Genomic DNA, 26,773 nt, shown 5'->3' with positions numbered 1-26,773 from the left:
GGTGTAAGAGATTCCCAAATGGAGCCTGACAGCTGAGGAGACAGCACTCGGGATTCGTAGTCCTGAGATTCCGTGTTCGATTCCCGGTAGAGGAGGAAACAAATGGGCAGAGTTTCTTTCACCCTGATGCACCTGTTCACCTAGCAGTAAATAGGTACCTGGGAGTTTGATAGCTACTACGGCCTGCTTCCTAGGGATGTCTAAGATAATGGAGGCCTGGTCGAGGACCGGGCTGCAGGGACGATAAGCCCCGAAATTATCTCAAGATAACCTCAAGAAGATCACCTTGGAGCCTAGGGGATCAGAAGTCAACCTAAAGTTGAGGAATAGCTCATAAGAATGGATTCACAACAAAAACAAGAGACTGCCTGAAGAAACTAGGAACAAAATGTAAATAAGGCAAATGTTCATTGTCTCTGGGTAAATACCTTAGTCTTGATGTGCCCGACAGCCACCAGATGGCATCCCAGATCACACGAGGGATCTGCCAGTCTGCCACCTTACTCCCTCTCCTGGCACCATTTTCTACAGTTGTGTAGTGGCAGAATTTAATAACAATTTAAACAAGTATACATATGCTAGTTATTATATAGGTATTTACACGATTTTTCCAAGTTATCCCACTTGGTTGCCCCATATGATAGGATTGCAGAAGAGGAGTCACAATAACGTGGCTGAAATATGTTGACCAAACCACACACTAGAAAGTGAAGGGACGATGACGTTTCAGTTCGTCATGGACCATTCTCAAGTCAATTGTGAGAATAAGATTGTGAGAATACAATCGACTTGAGAATGGTCCAGGACGGACCGAAACGTCGTCGTCCCTTCACTTTCTAGTGTTTGGTTTGGTCAACAAGATTGGATTCTTTTTGGTGTCATAAACAGGATCATGATGTCTGGATAGGTTGATTTTTTGCCCAAGAGTTTTAGAAGTTATTTGAAATATATCTGCTGGGATCATACTAGTGGTAGAAAGACACTGGAATCACCAATCACCTATAAAAGTTTCATTCTTAAATACTTTGATTTTGACAAGGTATGGTTAGGGCCTGCCAATAACTTTTGTCTCCATCTCAAGGCTTCTTCTTCACCCTTTGTGGCTGGGTTAAGAGTCTGGTACGCGATTATTGGTTATTTACCAGTTGTTTGCCTCCCTATGCTGTTAGACATGCTGCCAGTAAATGGTACTAGGATGGGCAAACCAATGCTTGAAGCTACCAGGTGGAGTACCATTTGCATTGATGACAAAATTTATACACTACTGGACTCAAGTTTTCAGCATATGCCCTTCTAGTTAAAATGACTTGAAAGCGAGTTCTCAGGTTTGGAAGTTCTGTGAACCTTTGTCGAATTATCATTCCATTCTGGGACTGGATGGCTCGTATGCATAGTGTCAATATCCAGGATAGCAGCTGCATAGAGCTTAGGTATTAACAAAAGTCACAGCTTCATCTATGAATCTGATGCTATTAATCTTGAAGCAATCTGGTGAGTGCTGCATAGTGTTATCAATGAGCTATATCCATGCATGACCAAAGGTCACATGGTATAGGTGAAATTGGAATGCGATATATAGTAATTGGAACGTAGCCACTACATGGAGGACAGCAACACTTTTTAAGTAAACTGCAGTGCAACATGAGGAGACCAGACAGCAATGTTGGTCATACAGACAGCGGTGGTCTAGTGATGGAGTACGCGACTGGTAATGTCGAGCGGTGGTCTAGTGATGGAGTACGCGACTGGTAATGCCGAGCGGTGGTCTAGTGATGGAGTACGCGACTGGTAATGCCGAGCGGTGGTCTAGTGATGGAGTACGCGATTGGTAATGCCGGAGTCATAGGTTCGCGCCCACCCATAGACCCATAGGACCCGGCGTCTCATAGGGAAACCCAAAGGGAGCCAGCGGCTGAGTGGACAGAACACTGGACGCGTATTCCTGTGGTCCCGGGTTCGTCCCCGGCGCCGGCGAGAAACAATGGGCAGAGTTTCTTTCACCCTGATGTTCCTGTTACCTAGTAGTAAATAGGTACCTGGGAGTTAATCAGCTTTCACAGGCTGCTTCCTGGGGGTGGAGGACTGGGCCGCGGGGACACTAAAGCCCCGAAATCATCTCAAGATAACCTCAAGATAAGAAGATAGTCCCAATGGATTCTCTCTCTGTTGGTCATGTCATTTTACCAGCATTACACATGCACTGGTTAAAATTCACTACCACAGCAGAAAAAGAGGCCTTTCCTCGAGTTGTATACGGTATTAACCAATAAGGGATGGCGACCATTCAGGTGAGCAAACTGGTGGTGTATGTAACTGCTACATGGTAGTCCTTGTGATGCTTAGTAGGATTTTGAAAAAACTGACAGTCATCCACACTTCAGTGGAAATAAACATTCCATTCATCTAGGCAATAGGAGTCTTGAACTGTGGACTTCACAGGTGAGAGGCCAAAACTCTATCGATATCGATAGAGCTTCGCTAACACACTTAGGGTCCATGGTTTGAGACTTCTATTGCCCAGGTGAATGAAAAAAATGCTGAGTTTTTATTTAGTAAATATTCTTCAGCCATACTTTGCTGGACTGAGCTTTTCTCCAGTGCCACCCGAGCATCAGCATGATCCAACACACGTTTGAAAGAATTTATATTGCACAGGTGTTGAACATCACCCTCATGCTGTCATGATCGACTCCTTGGGACCAGGATGAATGTTGCTTTGTGAAGCATCCAAGTGTTCTACTCAGAATGAAGGGTTTTCTTATTCCCTCTTAGCCTTGTTTTTTTATTTTTTTGTCAAGTAATTGCTTAATCTTTAACAGTACTGGACGTGGTATTTGTTGTTGCTGCTAATTAAATCTATTATCACCAATTTCAAGATGGGAAAGTAATATGCATGCCTCTTGTCATGAAATTTAGTGAGGTAAATCTTTGCCCAATGCACATTTTAGATTAATTCTTTCATATAAAAATTAGATAACTAAATGTTTTGCCAGCATAGTACCCCCTAATTTAGCAATTACCGTACTCTGTTTTTTATTCTAAAATTGTAATTTTATGATATTTCGTGTTTTGCATCCACTGTTTTTATCATCATCAGTAGAATCGCACCAACTAGATGTTCAAGTGCACCTCTACAGCATCCTGGTATTTACTGTCTGATTTATTGGAGAGTTGCTAAGTTATTTGTAGTATGACTGCACATTGCCACTCTAAAATACAATTATATTATTTTATCCATTTTTTTTTAATTTGATATAAATGTTTTTTCCCTTTTATTATTGCAGATGAACCCTCATACTTGAGCAATGGTCTGCATTATTTTACAGGTATTGGGAATTTTGGTGGGAATAATGTTTGATTAATTTCCTCTTCCATTTTCATTGTTTAACACAACCTTGATTAATCATCAGTATCATTTAAAAGTCTGAACTGAAGCAAGCCTCACATCAATAATGCACGAGCGTTTCCCTTTGCTGAATGTGTGCGTGTTCAACCCGTTCTCGCACTTTCGTATAGTCAATATTGACGTATTAAATACATGCATATGTGACATACTAAACTTACTAGTTTGCCTTAAAAAGCTTCGTAGAAAACACCAACCTTACCTAACCTTCTTAGTATGTTAAGATAAGCATCTTATTGCTTCGTAATTACAATTATTTTGTAATTATGAAGCAATAAGATGCTTATCTTAACATACTAAGAAGGTTAGGTAAGGTCGGTGTTAAGATAAGCATCTTATTGCTTCATAATTACAAAATAATTGTAATTACGAAGCAATAAGATGCTTATCTTAACATACTAAGAAGGTTAGGTAAGGTCGGTGTTTTCTATGAAGCTTTTCAAGGTAAACTAGTATGTTTAGTATGTCACATATGCACGTATTTAATAAGTCAATATTTACTGTAAGAAAGTGTGAGAACGGGTTGGTGTGTTGAAGGAACACGCTTGTGATCAATTGAAGTTTAATGTGCTTTTGAAAGTTTAGTTCACTTTTTTTTTCATTATTACAACCAATGATAAATCCTGAAAAGTAAACTACAGGTATATAATTTTACCAGTTAATAATGAATCGTTTTGTTTGAGTTTTCAGAAGACATAAAGGCAGTGTGTAAATAGACAATACGCACAGGGTATTTTTTTTTTCTCAAGGCATTATAGGCCTCTGCTCAGTTTAAAGACTTCACTGGCTTCATAATTTAGTTTCTTATATCCTTGGTAGTGAAGAGCACAAAGTGCTGACAACGATGTAAAGAAAAACCAAGATAAGAGTAGACTATTGACAGTAGATAATTTTTTGGCTGTTTGGGCTTATCATCTGCTTTTAAATTCTACTCTCATCTCGGTATTTCTCTACATTCTTCATCCTTGTGATGTAACTGTCTCCCTCTTATTCAAATACATACTATATTTTTCAGACAAATTATTTTACTTGGAATTAGCACAAAAATGAAGAGGAAGCCTTTCCTATTTAGAAATAAATATTGTACAATCCTGTATTGTAAATGCTTCGCAAGATGTGACAATGTTTCCCTCAGACCTGTAATGCTCGTCGGCCGCAGCTCAATTTCAGAAGCGTGTCTTCAAGTGGTATTCCTTTAGGTAAAGCGATATGCCTACTAAAGATTTGCAAGATGTTTCCATCGTGGAAAATGTATAGATTCTGGATCATTAGTCCGTCATGGGAGCCGGTCGGCCGAGCGGACAGCACGCTGGACTGTGATCCTCTGGTCCCGGGTTCGATCCCGGGCGCCGGCGAGAAACAATGGGCAGAGTTTCTTTCACCCTTAGCCCCTGTTACCTAGCAGTAAATAGGTACCTGGGTGTTAGTCAGCTGTCACGGGCTGCTTCCTGGGGGTGGAGGCCTGGTCGAGGACCGGGCCGCGGGGACACTAAAGCCCCGAAATCAACTCAAGATAACCTCAGTGCTTTTATGTTGAAGAAAATTAGTCAAGCATTTAAAAGCATGCTTTTTGTTTTCGACAAATACTTGAAACACTGTGAATTCTTGTATTGTATATTACAAATTTCTTCTACATTATACTGTATATTGCTGTGCAGGTATACTGTAATGGAATTTCAAACCATTGCATACTTTATTGTGTATATTTATTTGCAACAAATTAACACGGCACAATATTTTATCGGAATTGAAATCATTTCGATGTGCATTCAGAAGTTCTGGGGAGAACATTGTGCAGTATTCCAAGAGCTTTTATATCTAATGCAAATATGCTGTTAATAACTCGCAAACGTCTGCTGGACTAAACGTATTCTAATTACATTCTAAAAATTTTTTTGTGTGTGACTTCCATTAAGTAATTGTCTTTAAATTACTTAATGGAATTCCATAGAATTGCCACAATTAATACTGTTTTATACATAAAAAAAACTGAATGCACAATGAAGTTCTAAAATTACTTTCTTGTTGAACTTCTGAAATAATCTGAGATCTTCAAAAATCCTATAAATCTCATGGAGTCAACATTTCTTTTGCTAAGATTACATATCATGAGAGGAAAAATAAATACCAAAACCAGAATAATCTCGACTCTAAATTCCTTCAGATTTGGATCAGTTCTCTGGGGTTGTGGCCTTGAAGAGTAATATTTCAACTTCGTTTATTCGCTTATAATACACGTTGGCCATTGGTATCAAATATTGGGAAGGAGGTTATAGATTGTTATAGAGAAATGTCAATACTGTATGAGTAAAGATAGCAAAGGATTTATTTAAACAAATCAATTTTGAAAAATCCATTAGATTGCAAATTTGTTGAGAAATTACAAGTTGTTAAATAATTATTAATGCTCAAAGTTTTCAGAACTGATATTAAGATTTATTACGAGAAAGATGATGGTTACTAACCATTTGCTAGTTATGGAAATTTGTTATTTACTATCTATTGAGAGTTTGTCTCTGTTTACAAGATAGCTTTTCAATTTGATCTACATTCGGCAATTCCTTCAAGACTTATACTCATGTTTGGTATTTCATGGAATTTCTCTGGCTCTGTATTTTGTTGACATCATTTTGTATTGTCAGAAGTTACTTAGAAATTATTTCTGATGAATTTAATCAAGATCATCATACAGTACAGTACTTATAAATTCTGTAGTGCCGAGAGAAGAAAATCTGGCCGACATTTTGTTCAGTAGTTACAGTATAATAGATGTGTCTTCTAAGGTTGTTAGTTAGAAACTTTGTGTATTATGTCATAAAATTAAATTAGTGTATATACAGTTTAAAGCATGTCATTTTAGTCATTTTATTTATAAATTCTTTTCATGAAGTATGTATTTTTTATTTTTGATAGCCTATTGTTTAGATTAACGACAAATTTTCTAGCAAGTTACTTTTCAAGAATACCTAAATAAAAACACTGTTATATATATATAATGAACTTCAGAATTCATATGCTTCTTTGAATTATCTTTGAGTTGCTACTCTCTGTTAGCCTATATTATTATTTGGCAATTTGACCTCGCATTCCTACATGGCGTGCAAGATATAGGTTCTCCTGCATGGGTCTCATCATCTCTTAACATCCCCCATGTCTCCCGCCACACAGATCTACTGGGTTTCTCAGACGAAAATAGTGAGCCACCTAACCAGCTTAACAATCAAGGTATTCCTGACAGCCAACTCTTTGATACTGTTTATGCATGTACACTATAAATAACATCGATAACGCGGTTTTATATTCTGTTTTTTGTTAACATTGCTCACAGAAATAGTTTTGCAAACCCTTCAGTTTTGTATTTTATGTATTTGAATCTGGCAAAATGTTTTGTTGTCATTTGTTTTGTTGAATATTCAGACCCTGGCAAAATTGTGTGATTTGCTACAGGCATTTGTCGTCACTGATGTCTGCAAACTGATGTTAATGCCATTAATTTTTTAGGCAAAATTAAAATTTCCTTTGTACACCTTCCATCACTCATACTTAAATTGAGGTATCATTTTTCAGTCATACCCATTGCATACAAATTGCTTAAACATATACATATCTTTAAATTTTCAAAATGATGACATTGTGATTAAACACACGCTGGGTATCAAAGCTTATGATTAAATCGCGACCGTGTCAAAGTCTCGTATGATTAAGGAACTATGCCACATACCCTTCACTAATATATCATTGTATGAATTGTATCTGGCTGGCCAACGTAGGTAAATCATTATTCCCAAGTTACGCATGCACCACATTCTATTTTCAAGCTGGGTTGAAGTGCAAAGAAAGTAGAGATTTAGTGCATTTCTTCTGTAATGTAGCGGCATGTTGCTTCCTTGTTAATTTTCCTCCTGGCAGCAGCATTTTTTATGTAGATTCGTGTCTGGTACAGTACTGTTCTGACGATACTTTTTACTATAAACTTTTGTGCAATATGGTAAATGGGTGCTGTGCCTTTCTTACATGTTAGGCACCTACATAGAGTGTCACTGCTTATTTGCATAATATATGAAGTTACTGTCTTACTTTTATTTTTTGTTAAATATGCTTCCCTTGTTCAATTTTTGGTGACTTAAACACTGTTGATTATAAGTTCTTAAAAGAAAGCTACAGACCAGATTCACACCGAAGAAATAATAGTGATAAATAGTGATCATTTTCAGTCCTCATTGCTGCTTGTTAATTTCAGTCTATTGTGTTTGAGTAAATTATTAACCATCTGAACGACTACTGCTCCCTGTAACCTGTCATTTAGTCTGGTCTTTGTTCTATATTAACATTTCTACTAACATTTGATTTCTCTTCAAACTTCTACCATCTACTTGATAAAGTCTTTGTTGGGGTTCTCAAATGTGTCTTGAATAGTCTTATTATACAGTAAGTTTCTTGGAGGGTTTTTCAGTCTATGCCTAAGCACGTTAATGACATGCTAATTTTTGTTCTTGGCAGCATTATTCATCATCGACACCCTGCTTCCCACCTTTATGGGGTGGGGCTGTAATTGCTCAAAGAAGGGGAAAAAATATAGTGCTAGGACACTTGGGTTATAATTTTTTTGTTATTATTTAAATATGCGAGAAGTGTTACATTTTTGTAAAGCCACTAGCACGCATAGCGTTTCGAGCAGGTCCTTGATCCAAATTTTTTCCCCGAAATATGACTTACCAAATCGTTTAACAACCAGGTACCCATTCACTTCTGGGTGAATAGAGGCTACAGTTAAGGTGCCTTGAGAGATCCCAATTCAACTTTTTTTTTTTGAGAGAGAGAGAGAGAGAGAGATCCATACGAGCCTCATATCAAAGATCAGCCCAGAGAAATGAATCTCATTTATGCAAGATATCCTGCACCCAATTTATATAAAATTTTGGGTCTCTGGGTTTGGCATAAGTGTTATAGCCATATAGTTATATGGCTTATAGCCATATACAGTACAGGTATATAGTCATAGCCATATGTCATATTGGCATATTGCTACAGTCTTCAGAGGTGAAAATTGAAAGCTAAACTCCTCTGCCCACCAAGATACTCAATCCAAGGACAATAGCAAATTTAATTTGCAATCGACATGCATTAAGCTACAATTGAAATGGATTATTGTGAGACAATTGAAATGGACAGGTCTTCCTTATACTGTACAGTGTGCTTGTCATACCGCCATACCAGCTGGAAGGACATAACCCCCCAATACCATACCCTTGAGGTTACCTTGAGGTGCTTCCGGGGCTTAGCGTCCCCGCGGCCTGGTCGTTGACCAGGCCTCCTGGTTGCTGGACTTGTCAACCAGGCTGTTGGACGCAGTTGCTGGCAGCCTGACGTATGAGTCACAGCCTGGTTGATCCAAAGCAGCTTGATACCCCTCCAAAGGAGCTCCCTATCTGAACAATAGCCACAGTAGCAGTTTCTCTAGGAGGGTCTACCACTGGAGGTGGTTCCTCTGCACTACCCATTCTTTCATATATTATTTCACTTGGTCATTGTCTTCCTTATGAACTCCCTTATTTGACCCTTCAGAGAGCAATCAGAGAACACTGTATAAACATTAAAGGTCAATAATGGTTGTTCAACATCCTCCCAGCGAGCATAAGAAATATTGCTGGAACAAACATGGACATCTTCCAAGAGAAAACTGGATATTTTTCTTCAAGAAGTGCCGGACCAACCAGGCTGTGGTGGATATGTGGGTCTGCGGGCCGCTCCAAGCAACAACCTGGTTGACCAAACTCTCACAAGTCAAGCCTGGCCTTGGGCCAGGCATGGGGAGTAGACAAACTCCCAGAACCCCATTCAGGTATCCTTCTAACATGTCCACATCACCCAAGTGTAATATGCTTCACCAACACCAAATTTCTTTCCCTTACCCCTTTCCATATATCTCAGATACTGTACTTCCTCATTGCTATCTTCATGCCACATTCTCCAGCTGATTTGCTCTAGAAACTCGTTTCCATTGCTTGTACTCCTGAGCACACTACCTCCATCTATTCCCAAGTTTCCTGTCCATATGTCAGGGGTGGGCAGAGTATACATGTCTCAATCCTTTCTAAAATATTAAACATACCGGAGCCGGTCGGCTGAGCGGACAGCACGCTGGACTTGTGATCCTGTGGTCCTGGGTTCGATCCCAGGCTCCAGCGAGAAACAATGGGCAGAGTTTCTTTCACCCTATGCCCCTGTTACCTAGCAGTAAAATAGGTACCTGGGTGTTAGTCAGCTGTCACGGGCTGCTTCCTGGGGGTGGAGGCCTGGTCGAGGACCAGGCCGCGGGGACACTAAAGCCCCGAAATCATCTCAAGATATCTTCAAGATACCGTTAGTAGTAGGGTCCCGATAGTACAGTCGGGTTTGTTCTCGACGCAGAGTCGGGAATTCTGGGTTCGAATCTCGGGCGGGACAGAAATGGTTGGGCACATTTCTTTTCACCTAGTGCCTCTGTTCACCTAGTAGTAAGTTGGTACTAATGAGTTAGTCAGCTTCTTGTGGGGGTTGTATTCTGGTCGGGGTCAGTAGTTCAACCATGGTGGGAGCCGGTCGGCCGAGCGGACAGCACACTGGACTTGTGATCCTGTGGTCCTGGGTTCGATCCCAGGCACCGGCGAGAAACAATGGGCAGAGTTTCTTTCACCCTATGCCCCTGTTACCTAGCAGTAAAATAGGTACCTGGGTGTTAGTCAGCTGTCACGGGCTGCTTCCTGGGGGTGGAGGTCTGGTCGAGGACCGGGCCGCGGGGACACTAAAAGCCCCGAAATCATCTAAAGATAACCTAACCTAAAGATGGTGGGGTTGGGGGCTCGATATAAGCATAACGTGTATGAATACACTCTGGCTTCCTGTCCCCCGACAATGAATTATTATTATTGGCCCCGAAATCGTCTCAAGATAACCTCGAGACAGGATGAGAGCTACGCTCGTGGTGTTCAGTCTTCCCAGTGCTCTGTTGTATAGCTCTTTGAACAGCCCATCCTCCCGTTTTGGTAGTACTTATAGTAACAATGAGGGCCATAGTATATATATACTAACGTACAACGAAACTATAACACAGTTTCAGGACCAAAGAGCCAAAGCTCAACCCCCGCAAGCACAATTAGGTGAGTACAGAAATCTGAACTATTGAGTTAGACAAACTGGAAAACTATTTTTTACTTATGTTACTTTGACAAACTAAACCAACTTATCTAAACCTCCCTAGGCCTAATACACAATATTTGAAGGCTAATAGAGTACATATGAGTGCTATACTAGGCCTAAGAATATTTACATTTGTGTTTTAGCTTCATTTATTTTAAAAGAATTCCTTACTAGTCAGTATACTATCAAAAAGCTAAGAACGTACAAATTCTGACTATTGACGATCGTCACAATAGGTACCATCTAAACAGGAGGATGGGTTGCTTTGAAACTACTGACGGTTTTGGCCTCCACCACCTTCTCACTTAGCATGTTCCAACCGTCTACTACTCTGTTGACAAAAGAAAACTTTAATATTTTTTGGCACATGTGTTTCCTTAGCTTGAATCTGGGTCCTCTTGGAATCTGTGATTTTAACTTATAAATATACAAGAGTTCTTACATTCATGTACAGCCACTAGCACGCATAGCATTTCACAGACAGTATGGTTTCACAGACAGTATGGTATAATATCAGACAGACAGTATGGTTTTCGATCTGGAAGATCCTGTGTATCGAATTTACTCAGTTTCTATGATCGAGCCACAGAGATATTACAGGAAAGAGATGGTTGGGTTGACTGCATCTATCTGGACCTAAAAAAGGCTTTCGACAGAGTTCCACATAAGAGGTTGTTCTGGAAACTGGAAAATATTGGAGGGGTGACAGGTAAGCTTCTATCATGGAAGAAAAATTTTCTGACTGATAGAAAAATGAGGGCAGTAATCAGAGGCAATGTATCGGAATGGAGAAATGTCACAAGTGGAGTACCACAGGGTTCAGTTCTTGAACCAGTGATGTTTATTGTGTACATAAATGATCTACCAGTTGGTATACAGAATTATATGAACATGTTTGCTGATGATGCTAAGATAATAGGAAGGATAAGAAATTTAGATGATTGTCATGCCCTTCAAGAAGACCTGGACAAAATAAGTAGATGGAGCACCACTTGGCAAATGGAATTTAATGTTAATAAATGTCATGTTATGGAATGTGGAATAGGAGAACAGACCCCACACAACCTATATATTATGTGAGAAATCTTTAAAGAATTCTGATAAAGAAAGAGATCTAGGGGTGGTTCTAGATAGAAAACTATCACCTGAGGACCACATAAAGAATATTGTGCAAGGAGCCTATGCTATGCTTTCTAACTTCAGAATTGCATTTAAATACATGGATGGCGATATACTAAAAAAATTGTTCATGACTTTTGTTAGGCCAAAGCTAGAATATGCAGCTGTTGTGTGGTGCCCATATCTTAAGAAGCACATCAACAAACTGGAAAAGGTGCAAAGACATGCTACTAAGTGGCTCCCAGAACTGAAGGGTAAGAGCTACAAGGAGAGGTTAGAAGCATTAAACATGCCAAAACTAGAAGACAGAAGAAAAAGAGGTGATATGATCACTACATACAAAATAGTAACAGGAATTGATAAAATCGACAGGGAAGATTTCCAGAGACCTGGCACTTCAAGAACAAGAGGTCATAGATTTAAACTAGCTAAACACAGATGCCGAAGAAATATAAGAAAATTCACCTTCGCAAATAGAGTGGTAGACGGTTGGAACAAGTTAAGTGAGAAGGTGGTGGAGGCCAAGACCGTCAGTAGTTTCAAAGCGTTATATGACAAAGAGTGCTGGGAAGACGGGACACCACGAGCGTAGCTCTCATCCTGTAACTACACTTAGGTAATTACACTTAGGTAATTACACAAGTCCTTAATCCTAATTTTCACACACACACACACACATCCCCAAGAAGCAGACCGTAGCAGCTGTCTAACTCCCAGGTTCACCTACTGCCAGGTGAACAGGGACATCAGAAACTCTGGCCATTTGTTTCCACCTCTGCCGAGGATCAAACCCGGACCCTTAAGACTACGAACCCCGAGCACTATCAACTCAGCCAACAGGGCCCCCTAAACTCGAAACTTGGGATGATTAGGGATAAATGTTTGAATAAAAATGGGTATCCTTCCAATTATAAAATCATGTAGATTTCATAGAATTCCACACATTTGTGCCTGATGATTTACGACCAAAAACTACCTCACACAATTACTCGACACAAATCAGTAACTAGAATAATAACGAATGCCAACCCCCAGACAGCATGCAGTACCTTTACATAAATCCTTGAACTTGCCAAATATAAAAATGTAAACACACACTCATTTGTATTCTATATCTTCAAAACTCTAAACTGCAATCCTCACCTCAGATAATTACTAAGAGGGCTGCAACAGAACTTGAAAAAACACAAACCGTTATCTATTTCATATTTCAAGTGTCCAACTCAACCAAAGTAGAAATGCCATACAAATAAAGGACCGTAAATAGTGGAATGACTTCCCAAATGTAATAAATGTGTACTTCTTTTAACTAACTTACATTAATAACGGAACAAATAATCAACATGTAGTTGCTTACATATCTACTACTCCAAGTAACAAATCTAGCATACATTGGTTCTCCATCCTAATTAAGGCAATTGTGTTTGCTGTTATTGTTAATATTAAATACTGTAAATATATTATTGTAATATTTACTACTAAAGCTATATAATCTGAAATAAAGTAGTCTACTTGCTTTAGCATTTACCATCACTCTTTGAATCTGTTTATCATTTACTGTACTTCAATTCTAAAAAAAAATTCTACATTTATATTCTATAAATGTTAACTTACATCTCAAAGCATTAAGTATTGCCCTAAAAAATGATAATTAAATGCACACATTAATCATACGTTTGCCTGAAATGAGCAAATCCATAGGTGCCGTGATGAGGGTTCGAACCTATACGCTGGGTGCGCCCAGGCACACACCTGGGAGCCAGAGCCAGAGTACATGGAGGATGGTGTGAAACTCTGGTTTGGCTTACATGGAAGCCTCAGGAATCCTAGAGGGTGCAGTAGTACCCCAGGTTGTAATCCTTTTGACCATGTTGTGGCATAGTTGGATAGAGCATGTGTCTGGAGGACACATAGCACATAGTTTCAAACCCTCATCATGGCTCTTACGGATATGCTCATTGATGCATCACGATAGTGTCATTACTATCTGTGTTTTGCCTGAAGTGTTGTGTGCTATTTTCAGCAGCATCAAAAATATATACAGGTATAATTATGTAAAAACTGTACTTTGAACCCCTCAGTAATTTACAATTTTATATTATATTCTTGTACTCTTATTATTTGGAATATGTCACATACAAGGATATTCAGTAATCTAATTAGTGTGTAATGCTAAAGAAAATCCAGTGCCAACTTGTGACACACAAAACATGCTTCCTCTATGGGATAATTCTGTTTAACGAACACGGCCACGCTGTGCACAAGTTGTGCCGTGTTCACGGTATATCCCTGGAAACACAAACCGTAACCGACCCTATTTCCCGCTTGTTACAACTCGTAATAAAGTTGTTACATCTTGGCTTAACCTGTTTATGACGTATTAGAACGTTGTTACAACTTGTTATATTGGTTGTTATAACTGGTTAGGAGGTGTTAAATCTTGTTCGAACGTTGTAGCAACGTCGTAGTTTCGCTGTGTGTTTGGCGGGATGAAGGTCTTCTGAACCTAAGTAGGTTCACAATGATATATGAACACTGATTACATGCTCTTATATTTACTTAAGTGTTGATATAACTTCAAAGCACTGTGTTAATTAATTATTTTTGGATTATGTTTGTTTACAGAGCTACTTTTCATTATACTATATACCGTAGGAAACATAATCATGTAATTAAGTCTAATTTAATACCTTTCTTATTTTACTCCAGGTTAGGCAAGAAAGTCTTCAAATGTACATGCAGTTTAGGCATAAAAATTATAAAAAAAAATCATTCATTTACCATTTGCTTCAACCTAAACTAAATTTTGAGTTGTTTAATTATTTCAATACAGTATTTTGGAATAAAATAACTTATTTCTTTATTTGGTATACGGTAGTACTCAATTAGTTGTGCTTGAGGGGGTTGAGCTTCGCTCTTTGGTCCCGCAAAGTGATCTTTCAAATGTGTCTATCGTTACAGTGACCAGTAGCCGATCACCCCATTCCAAACTTGGGAAGCATTTGCAGTCTCTCATCAATGGCGCCGGTGGTGCCGATCTGGCTCATGGGATTTACAGACTCCAGGTGGAAGGAAAAGATGGTGGCATCTTCATCATATTTGTTGGAAATGGCAAGTATTAATTTGAATTTAATATGAAATAAAATGGCATAATTATGCTGCTATGACAATGTAGTAATGAAACCCCCTTTAAGTACTACAGTTTTTTGAGAAAAGTTCACGTTTTTCATCTCCATACTTTCACAAATATATTTTTAACTCATTTTCCTAAGTCCTGCTCTGTTTCTGTTCTTCTGTCCCACCTTACTCACCAAACACAAGCATATTAATGCAAGTCATTAAATAAAGATTCTGTATTTTTCCATGCCTTGTCTCATCTGGAAACTTCCCTTCTTTGAAGACATGACCTCACAGAATATCTTTTCTAGTGCTGCTATTTGAAGAGATGAAGCATCATGTATCTTTTATTTCTTTTGAAGGTGCAGAACATAAGATGGCTTTAATTTCCTGACATTCTTGCACTGAACACTATTCATTCACAGCATCCCACTACTGTACATGCGACTTTCTCTCGTGTCTTTCAAAATGGCCTCAGAACAGGACTTCCTATTTATATTATCGGACTGCTGAGCAAGCTGATATTTGTGTGTATCTGCCAATTCTTACATAATCTGTCAGCATTGTACATTATTTAACTCGTTAGTTTCTGGGTCACTATTTGATGGTATTTAGGTTAAACATTGTCCCATTAACCCATTAACTGTATTCGCCATGTGCAATTCCCCCCCCCTCCCCATCCATTTGATTTCTTAACTATTTTTAGTCATGAGTACCTACGTGTAGTACTGTACTTGTAAGTAGTTGCACTGTTGAAGTATTAATTGCAATTAGATCTTCAAGAAGGCTTTGGTATGGTGTTGGGCTGAAGGCATATTAACTGTGGGATGGTTAAGAGGCCACCACAATAACTTACTGTCCAACCAGCAAGTATACCTTAGTCTTGAACTAAAACAAACTTCTTAGCGTGTATATATGGACAGGAAGTGAAATACCTCTCCAAGTGTACAGTATATATATATATTCCTTTTGGAGGCTTTTGGTTTGGTGTTGACCTTAAGACCTATTAACCGCAGGAGAATAATTACAGCTACGCACCAGAAGATGAGGAGACGACGATGTTTTGGTCCGTCCTGGACCATTATCAAGTCGATTGTGTCGACTTGATAATGGTCCAGGAGGAACCGAAACGTCGTTGTCTCATCTCGTGGTGTGTGGTTTAGTCTCTATATCTTCAGCCACGTTATTGTGACTCATCGTCTGCATTAAGGCCACCACAATAACTTACTGGCCTACCAGTAATTGTACTTTATCCCTGATCATAGTCCTGGGATAAAATTAATTCTCAATGTACTGTATATACATCAAGAAGATGAGTCTGCCACTCGATTTATATGTTTAGGTTTTGATAGTGGTCAAGTATGAACTATGAAGTTCCCAGTTGTTTCTAGAATCACAGAACAGGTTTATATAATGGGTGTCACATATGAATTCCTCCGTTTATGCCATATTTGTTTATCAGACCAGATTCTGTTTAAGAATATAAAACAGTATTTTGGCAATTATTATTGAAAAATTGACATTACATTGTACATACAGAACTGTACATTAATTATTAAAAATTTTTTTTTTGTCTGTGATGGCAGTTTTTGCGGGGTCTGCCATATTGCTTAGTAACATTTATAATACATAACCCACTTTCTGGGACAGCAACTCTCCAACTTCCCGAGCTACTTACCTGGAGTCCTCCGAACCCAGGCTCTGACAAGGTACGAGCACCTATCAGAGGTCGAGACTAAAATCTGGCCCCTCCCTCTGTGGAGGCATAACGGAATGAGATTCAAGATCACCACATTATTGAATGAAAACAAGCAATTGGTTGGGAAATATTGCAACCCTCATGCACACAATGTACGTGTGTGCATCAGGGTTGTACACAATGTACGTGTGTGCATCAGGGTTGTATACAATGTACGTGTGTGCATCAGGGTTGTACACAATGTACGTGTGTGCATCGGGGTTGTACACACGTCCAACTGCTAGTTTTTGTAGGTTGTTTGGGTGTTCCTTGGTTTCATCCTGGGCCTCTGGTCACCTTTCTGTCTCTACTGATTTTGTTTACTGGGTTGAGGGTTGTTCCTCACCAGTTTATGTTCTCTAGGCTTTGAGTGTGGCAGTTCTTTGGCTGTTTGGGGTCTGCCATATTGCTTTGTTGACCCTTGTTGGGTTCTGCTGCCCTGGAGTTGTTGCTCCGCTTTTTTGATGTTTTGGTGGGTGATGCTTGTTACTGCCTTGCTTTCCTACTGCACTTCCTCCTCGTCTCTCTCGTTTTTGACTGGACCAGTCAGGCCCAGTAAGAAGGGCCAGGCTGGCCCAGGCACACCACCAAGGGGCCAGTGTACTTGGCCATTGTGGTCCTCACAGCAATTTGCTATTTTTTCTGGGGATTCAGGTCCCTAAGGGTACTGTATTTCTTGGAACTCATGTGTTTCCCGTAATACATCCTGTTTTGTGAGTCCACCTCTTATATTTTCTGGTTTTGGATGGACTGGTTTTGGCTTCTAGTTTGCACCTGGGACTCGTTTCATGGTTTGGGTCTCCTTCGTAGTTGGGATTTGAGGTCTTGGCTGTCAGTCTCTTTTTAGGTGTTTTGGTATGTCTCCTGCCATTCATGGGCACACGTTTGTTGTAATTAAGCTAAGTGTAATTACCAAGTGTAGTTACAGTTTGAGAGCTATACTCGTGGTGTCCCGTCTTTCCAGTACTCTTTGTCGTATAACACTTTGACACTACTGACAGTCTTGGACTCCACCACCACCTCACTTAACTTGTTCCAACCATCTACCACACTGATTGCGAAAGTAAATTTTCTTATATTTCTTTGGCAACTTTGTTTAGCTAGGTTAAATCTATGACCTCTTGTTCTTAAAGTTACGAGTCTCAGGAATTCTTCCCTATCAATTTTGTTGATTTCCATTACTATTTTGTACATAGTGAGCATATCACCTCTTTTACTTCTTTCTTCTAGTTTTGGCATATTTAATGCCTCTAACATCTCTTCATAGCTTTTGTCTGTTTGTTCCTGACCCCATTTTCATTTCAGTTCTGGGAGTGATTGTTGCGATTACCTTACCTTATGGCTGGGGAACAAATCCACAAGGGCCGTGACGAGGATTCTTTCAACTCCTTTTGACCGTGTTGTAGCTCAGTCGATTAAGGCAGCGTCTGAGATGCTCTTGGACGCAGGTTCGAATCCTCGTCACGGCCCTTGTGGATTTGTTCATTTGATGCCTCATGAAATTGTGATTTCTGTGTGTAGTGTTATGGCTGGGGGTTCGTGGCGAGTGCTTCCTTGGTGGTTCTAGGCAGTGGGGTACTAATTAGATTTACGAGTTGACAGCACTTTTTGGATATTTTACTGTGCATTTATCCTTTTGGGGTTTCATGGTTTGGTTCCCTGATGCACCGAGGAGGTTCTTAGTGTCCCATTATAGGTCAGTGTGGCTTCTTCCAGTATGGGTTGGCCTCGTAGCTTGGCTTATTTTCAGGGTTTGGCTTCACATGTTCTCTTGGGTAATGTTGGTTGTCTTGGTTGGAAAGTCCCGCTTTGTGTTCCATCCTTTTCGATGGGTTAAATGGTCATCGACAGGTCCTTTGCCACTTTTGCAAGCCGTTCACATTCATCTGCAAGTGTTATTTAACTTTTATTCCATTCCCAGTTGCAAGGTGTTTGCAGTTGCCAGTTTTTGCCTTGCCTGGAATTGTAGGTGATTATTCTGTCTTCCTATTTGGTGTTTACCCAGTTATTGCTTTTGAAGGACTTCTGCCAGCATGATGTCCCTCCTTGGTAGGTGGCTCAACCTTGGTTTTTGGCCCATCAAGTCTTGGTGTTTGGTGGTGTGTAGCTCAACCTTGGTTTCTGGGTCATCAAGTCTTGGTATCTGGTCCTGGGAGTCTTCCTTAAAACCATTCCTGCATTGGCATAGTGGTTGATCAACCCACTTATTTTGGAGTATTCTACCACTCTAGTGACTTTTCCTCTGACAGTGCAGTGATCTTATATCCCCCACTCCCTTATGTCTCTAGTAATGGGGCCAGATTACAGTCCTGGTCTCCAGTAGGTGCTTGTCATTCATTAGAGGCTATGGAAAACTACACCCAGGTAACTCTGAGAGATTCCAGAAAAAAGAGGTATTTCTGTACGTTAAAAATTGGTTTTTCATTTATTTTATGTAATCCATTTATCAGAACTTGAGCTTATAAGTATCTAAATATCTGGGCCAGTTTTAATAAGTTTGCTATGATGTCCCATGTGGGACACTTTGACAAACATGTTTACTTCAGTGGCCCCATTAGCAACCATCTAATTCTAATGTTCTCAGCATCCATGTGTAAAATGCTATTAGTGTTATGTTGTTGGTTATGTAACTAGTAAGACAAGAGGCACATGTTGTATCAGTTGGAGAATCACTGTTCATTTATGAAAAAACTGTTCCATAAAGAGGACGAGTCGTGCCAAGCAACACCTACAAAGAAACAGTTTTGATATCCTTTTGATATAACTGCAGTTTGTCCCAGATTATGCACTGGGCTACACTTGTTCATAGGTTACAATTGTGCACGTGTTTACATTTGTTCACAAGGATATGTGTCTGGATCTGCTGTGGTCTTGCCAACTCTGAACTCAGTGTTAATAGCCTACAAGAAAAATACAAATGAATCCTTGGACCTCCAACATCTTCTCCTTTCCCCCCCCTCACAAGAAGAAAATATCAGCACAAATTACCTCCAATTTGTATAGTAGTTTAATTGTTGAGAATCTCACCAGTCATCACTAACTTTGTTTATGGTAGGTGGCTATAATAGAGACCTTGTGTCGTTTTGTAACATATTAAGCAATATACAGGCATTTTGAAAAGCTGATCTGGCAATATGCAGCTATGTTGAATAGCTGCATTGGCAATATGGAGCCATGTTGAATAGCTGCATTGACAATATGCAACCATGTTGAATAGCTGCATTGACAATATGCAGCCATGCTGAATAGCTGCATTGACAATATGCAGCCATGCTGAATAGCTGCATTGGCAATATGCAGCCATGCTGAAAGCTGCAGTAGAAGGTAGACTTCTAGACCTCCTACCTTTTCATAGAATTCCTTGTTTTATTCTTAATGCCAGTGTCACCAAAATGGTACTGTATTCATCTCAATTGTGCTGCCTTAATTCAGATAGACTTTCAAATGGCAAGGAGGTACAAAATCATAGTGCATGTAAAAATATGGAGCATCTACCATGGTGTCTGCATGTGACAAATAGCATGTGAGAACTAGTTCTGTGATTTGACACGGGGGCAAGATACCTGCTACGGGTTTGTTTATTGTGAACGTGTACGTGTCCCGTATAGTGAAGCCACCTGCTGCGGGCTTATTTTTCTGTGAACGTTTACATGTTCCGTATAGTGTTTAGCCGACTTGAAACCGAGATACTGTGCACTAAAATAACTACATTACGATATAAATATAGCATTTGTGTAATAAGTTGTTTGCAAGTTATGGACATGACATGCTAGCCAGTGCCTGTTACATATGCATGTTGAGAATTTGTAGGATGGATGTTAATGTTTTAATGTTTTCTTTGGTAATTTAATAGGTTTGCTTGTATCGCCTTTGCAAAATGTGTGCCAGTAGATGGTACTATTGTGTGTATTTTGGTAATTGGCCGTGGTGTTTAGTAGAATGAATCATCAAGATTAACGACAAGGTCACCCAGAAAGTCCTACATCTTTATAAACCTAGAATTTTTGTCTGGAAATTTAAGGATCTTGTCTGCCATATCTTTGACATTAGCTTATACAATGCTAAATCATCATACAAGATTCTATACTGTATTTTCAACTTGATTAATACTTCATAATATGAAACTAAATTTATTATAACAAATTTAATTAACCTTTAAAGTGGAGCTATCTTCATACATTGATTTTCTGGATAATGAGGTTATCATATGGTGATTAAGGAAATTATTGCCCAGTTTATATACAAATAAATATAGTTATAACACACACACAGTACAGTACCCTACGAGTTTTTGGAATACGAGCCGTCTCCAGGAACAGATTAAACTCTTAAACTGAGGTACCCCTGTATTTGGAAATCCAGAACAATTTTAAAAAGATGTGACCCATATTTTAGAGGTTACCGTGTAATATGGCATTACAGATAAAAGCTGGCAAGATCTATTTTATGTTTTTTCTGTACAGGATAAGCTGGCAAAGTGTGATGGTATAGTGATTGGTATAGAGCATATAATTTTCATATAAAGGTTAACTAAAAAAATTACATAAAGACTTAGAGAGCTCCATAACATGCTAAACCAAATACTATTGAAATGGGTAGTTCAAATTTAATTTTCAAAAAACTTGGATACTCTATGTTGGATGTAAAGAGATTGATGATGGATAATGTATGGATGTTATTATGGACGCCTAGACAACATTGTGCGGTTGAAGATGTCTTCAACCCTTGTTTATGGGGAAGGAAATATTAATATGGAAGGAAGGAAGGAATTATCAAGGGAAAGCGCCAAGCCATTACGACTATATAGCACTTGGAAGGGGGGTCAGGATAAGGATTTGAGATGGGACGGGGGGAGAAGGAATGGTGCCCAACCACTTGGACGGTCGGGGATTGAACGCCGACCTGCATGAAGCGGGACCGTTGCTCTACCGTCCAGCCCAAGTGGTTAGACTATTAATAAGGAAGGAAACACAAATCTAAAATTCATCGTTAAAATTCAGGTGAACACACACGTTCACATGGTATAAATAGGCACAGATGAATATTTAACAACAACTGTATTGAATATATGGAAAGGTAGACGAGGTCAAAATGTCATGAAGGGTGAAGTGAATTAGGATGAAGAATTAAACCTCTTCAAAGGTTTACAAATCTAGAAAAGTAACTACAGGTAATGGTAGACTTGTAATGAATATTTACAACCTTGATGCACAGGGGGGGGGGGAGGGAATAGTGATGAGTAAAGCAATAGGAAGATCAATGGGTAGATGTAGAGTGGTTATAGCAATAGGATAAAAGCAATAGGCAGAATAATGGGTAGAGTGATAAGTAAAGCAATAGTTATAGTGATTAGTATAGAGCATATAATTTTCATATAAAGATTAACGAAAAGAATTACATAAAGACTTAAAGAGCTCCGTAACATGCTAGACCAAGTTCAGATAGTTACCCAAAAATGACTATGCTTCGGGTAACTTACTTACCCGAAGAATATTTGTTACAGCCACTAAGTTGGAAGGTGTAAGTCTCCCTAGTGTGGAGGTGCGGGAGGGAACACTGATTTACAGATATGAACAAATAAATTCTTAGAGGGGGAAACAAACCAAAATCTATTAACTTGGTGTATGATCTAGTAGGCTGCCGAATCTTAAGAAAAATAATGGATTACATTTTTTCCCCCCGCAGGGGTGCGACAAGTGGTAGAAGGAGACTTGCCAAAGGTTACCCCAGACGTTGCAGTGACCATTGCCAAGAGTGATTTGATGGCCATTTTTGAAGGGACTCTTGCCCCACTGCAGGCTTATCTCTCAGGCCATCTGACGGTCCAAGGCAATGTGCAGATGCTTATGGGGCTCGAGTCCCTCCGCCAGGGTAATAAGGATAAAGACAAAGATGATATTTTCATTGTGTAATATATGCATTTTCTCAAAATTTCTACTAGATAAAACAAAGAAAGCTTTAAAAGAGTAAGAAATGCATTGTTAATGTTACCTTGGAAAATACCTCTTGCATGAATCATTTATAATAAAAAAATGCACAATGAGACTTATTAGCTTTTACTTCCTTTAAACGACGGGACGCCAACATAGGTTTCTAGTAGCTATGCGCAAATTAATGAAAGAGGCTGGATATCTGCTTTATTTACTCTAACTTTAAATATCAATTGCCTATAAATCCCCCAAAAGTACTGCATGGCTTTCTGTAACTTAATACAGTACTGTTTATTTTTCTGTCAATTGAAAATATTTTATTTTTTATCTAATGTAGCCTACATTTTTAATATACAGTAGTATTTTAAAATTTATTTTTCATAAATATTAACTTAAAGACAGTGTTGTTACATTTATGATTTAGTTAAATGGCTGAAGCAACTAGAAGGGCAAAAGTGCCATTTATTCATGATTCAAATTACTATTTAAAATTTGGAAGCTTATGCAAAAGCATACACATAATTTCAGCTACGACTGTTTTGAAATGACACTGGCATTCCATAGTAAGCAATAAGAGTGTTAAATTATTTTTATAGAATAAGAGATTTTTGTAATGTATCATATTAAAGTTTGCAGAAATTCTTATTAGGGTTTTCAGAGAAAACAAAAATTATATTTACTAATGAGTTTATCAATATGGGTGTTTTACAGACTAGTGGTTAAGGAGTACATGTTTGAGGGGATTGTGAGATTATATGAGATGAAGCAAATACACAATTTTGCTAGAAGATAATTGTTTAGAGGAGACTGAATGAACTGCTTCCAATTTGATGCAATTAAGTAAGTAAGTAAGTCATTCGTCTCATCCATGACTCGCTTCTTGACTACAACTTTGAACAGCGAATGCTTCTTAAAACTATTCTATGTGAATTAGTATATGCTGTCTCAGTTTTCTTATATTCATATATATATACTTTTACTAATTGTTGCTAGTTGTGAGAGCTATGAGCTAGCTTTAAATAAAGTCTTAATTACATTTGTAGATAATATTACAGTACATTTTTCAAATTGAAACATGAAACAAAAAGATATAACTAAAAGTACACAACTGAGCTCACTGCACGGGAGGCATCTCCCGTCACGCAGGGTGCAGTCGCACCTCCACAGATCTCCAGTATCATCTATTGATACTGGCAATGGCTCAAAAGGGCCACCACTTACGGGCTATTCATGCCCGTGCCACCTTTTGGGTGGCTTAATCTTTATCAATCTGAGCTCACTTTCAATCAACTGAAGGCTGATGGTTTGTGAATAGTTTTATACCATCAGAGGCGATCTATAATATTTCACTGGAAATTATTGCATAAAATTATGGTGTCGAGTATAAAAAAGCAAATATTTAGATGAGAATATTTTCACAGTGAAAAAAAATATTTATGATCAATTCCCGCACAAATATACAAGTTGATAAAAAGATTTATACAGATGTAGATAGTAAAAAATGTTTAAAGCTAGATATGTTTAGATTCTGCATTAAACATAAATGTTATATTATAGTGTTAATGTGTTGTGTTAATGTTATCTTTTTAAAGTGTATATTTTTATGGACACTATGATTTGACAGCCTTTCACTGGAAGCCCTTTATTTATCATATTATGTTGAGCATATCCTGCTGGTAGGTTATTTTATTTATTTTTGTTCGTCTTGTATTTGTTACATACTGTATAGAGTTGTCTCTACAGATTGTATTTGTTTTTTTTATAAAGTTTATAATCTTCAAAATATTTTTGTTACATGTCGAATATTCTCTTCAAAAATTGCTAATGGCAGAGGAAATCTGACAAAACGTGCGAAAAGTAGGTCCCACTTAAGCTCAAAAGAGATAGGAAATCGACATTCACAATCGACTTGAGAATGGTCCAGGACGGACTGAAACGTTGTCGTCCCTTCACCTTCTAGTGTGTCGTCTGGTCAACAGAGGTAGGAAATACCTGGACAATGTAGTCACTCATACCTGCCTTGTAGTAATGACATGCTTGAACAAATCGACAAGGGCCTTGATGAGGATACGAACCTATGCACTGGATGTTCCCAGACACGCTCTAGTCAACTGTACCACGACACGACACTTGTACTTTACATGGGACATGCTCGCCCGACTCTCATCAGACTTGCCTCTTCAGTAGCACCGTTTCTATAGCAATAGTCATGATTACTTTAAAAGTTTAACAAAGCATTACGGTTACAATATTATAACTGCTTATAATCCATTTTAATGTGAACTGATGATTTTGAAGCATTTTTTTTTTATTTTTTTTTTTTTCTGCATGAAGAGCAGTTGCTCCTAAGGTGGGCAAGGTTTGTAACGAGTATGTATAGAAAATGAACTAATTATTCACAGTAACATAATTTGATGCTGATCAAACAATTTGACCAAATGCTTTTTGATTATTTTTCTAGCTGCTCATTGAAGAAAAAGCCTTCATACTTGTTATTAAATTTATTTTCTTTTAATGTATAAATCTATGAAACAACATAGTGAAAAACATTTTTTGTTTAATTAGGATAAATTATCACCATATGATATTATATTAACAGAATAAATGTTGTTTCAACTTTTGAAATTCCTCATAAATTCAATAATTCATATGGATGAGCATCTTTTTTTCATTAATATGTGGCTGCAATGAAATATGATTTACAAGGATAACTAGTAAAAGAACAGAAAGCCATTTTAAACCGATAACAAATTCATTAAAAAACATTAAACATTTCAATCTAACGTATTAAGAGAATTTCATCACAGTAATTTGTTTAGGTGTCAATAATTTTTGATTTTCTGAGTACATTTCTAATCACCGCCTTTGGGCATTATTATCTATGAATACTTAATGTGATTGTTTCTTGTCTTGTTAGTATTTTATAATAGATTTACTCGTGCTCAACAAATGTTTTTTAAAGTCATCCCATTTATAGCAGAAGATTGTGAACGATATAATGTATTATATTTTGCAATGATAGGTAAATCCACATTCACTATTAGTTTTAATTAAGATCCAGTATAATATTATGAAGACTTCTACTAAATTCACATTTTGGATGTGAAGACTGAAGTATCAGTCATTCATTTTGTCATCGTGTCTGAAGCTGTCATTCATTTTACTTCATATTATTAGCATTTGCTGTTCCGCAGTATCAGTTTAAATTCTCTTTTACTCCTTACCTTACTAGTAAATAGCCAATGTATTTAAACTTGAATAGCATCTGTTAGTAATAGTAAATTGTCAGTCTTCATTTTTTTTATTGAAAATTCAATTCCTTGGCGCACTAAATCTGATTATAGATTTTGAAGTAGTTTTTCTCGTACTGTGTATCTTTTATTGTATTACCCAACTTAGTTCTATCACCCATTTAATATGTATAAGGCAGCATTTTCCGCTTGTTTCTCACGCACTGTGTTAACAGTACTGTATATTGGGCTTGTGATGCAATCTGGAGGTCAGTATTATTGGTCACATATTATGTATACCAAAAAGATCTACTATAATTTTGTTTAAATTCATAGTCATTTTGCTAGAAAGGCTGCTTTTTTCTTGATTCTACAATGACAAATGTTTTATTATTAAAGTTCTGTGCTATATTCAGATGAGAATGTTTGTCTAAACTAATTATACATTTTGGTGAAAGTAATTTGAAAATTATAATGTTTTATACAGCATATTTTCTGCATGGTGACATTCTTAATAAAAAACTTGTTTTCCCACTTTGTTGAAATAATTTCAAGGTACAATACAGTACCTTGAAATTTAGTTTAAAGGTATTTTCATAAGAAGTGCAGAACTGAATAAGGTATTCTTATTTTTTTATCAATGTTTATACGAGTCTTTGACACTCAATATCCTGATTTTGACACCAAAATATTTAGGTTACATTTTTGCAAACTTACTTATTTATTTATTTATTTATGCATATACAAGAAGGTACATTGGGAATGTGAGGATACATAATATGGTAATTACAGTCTTGTAAAGCCACTAGTACGCGCAGCGTTTCGGGCAGGGCCCCTACTGTCATTCCTTGTTTACAGTACTGTTGCCCGTGTAAACAGACCTTATTGAGAGCAAGGAGAGTGTACTAGTGGAGAATGTTGCCATTTTAAATGTTTTTATTTTCGACTTAAAATCATGTTAATTCTTGACATGCAAGAAGAGATTCTTGAGACAATCTTTATATAAAATTGTTTATTATTATTGTATCACCCTCTTTGATTATCCTATTGTAAAGAA

General features: G+C 38.0%; 1 protein-coding gene across 5 annotated transcripts in view; it reads left to right on the top strand.

The window, feature by feature from the left end:
• LOC123747165 (stomatin-like protein 1) overlaps positions 1–26,742 on the top strand; it is a 46,193-nt gene extending 19,451 nt beyond the window's left edge. For 3 of the 5 annotated variants that reach the window (XM_045729200.2, XM_045729197.2, XM_045729198.2), the window contains exons 8-11: positions 3,285–3,326; positions 6,572–6,628; positions 14,663–14,812; positions 22,242–26,742. In XM_045729200.2, coding sequence (XP_045585156.1) covers positions 3,285–3,326; positions 6,572–6,628; positions 14,663–14,812; positions 22,242–22,468 — 476 coding nt within the window. In that variant the 3' untranslated portion in view covers positions 22,469–26,742. The remainder of the gene's footprint in view (positions 1–3,284; positions 3,327–6,571; positions 6,629–14,662; positions 14,813–22,241) is intronic. The other 2 variants (XM_045729199.2, XM_045729201.2) reach the window with 2 other exon arrangements.
• The last annotated feature ends 31 nt before the right edge of the window (positions 26,743–26,773 follow it).

Source organism: Procambarus clarkii, chromosome 77 (genome assembly GCF_040958095.1).
Source record: "Procambarus clarkii isolate CNS0578487 chromosome 77, FALCON_Pclarkii_2.0, whole genome shotgun sequence".
NCBI classification, from domain to species: Eukaryota; Metazoa; Arthropoda; class Malacostraca; order Decapoda; family Cambaridae; genus Procambarus; species Procambarus clarkii.
Note: the sequence above shows the minus strand (reverse complement) of the source record. Positions and strands in the feature narration are given on the sequence as shown.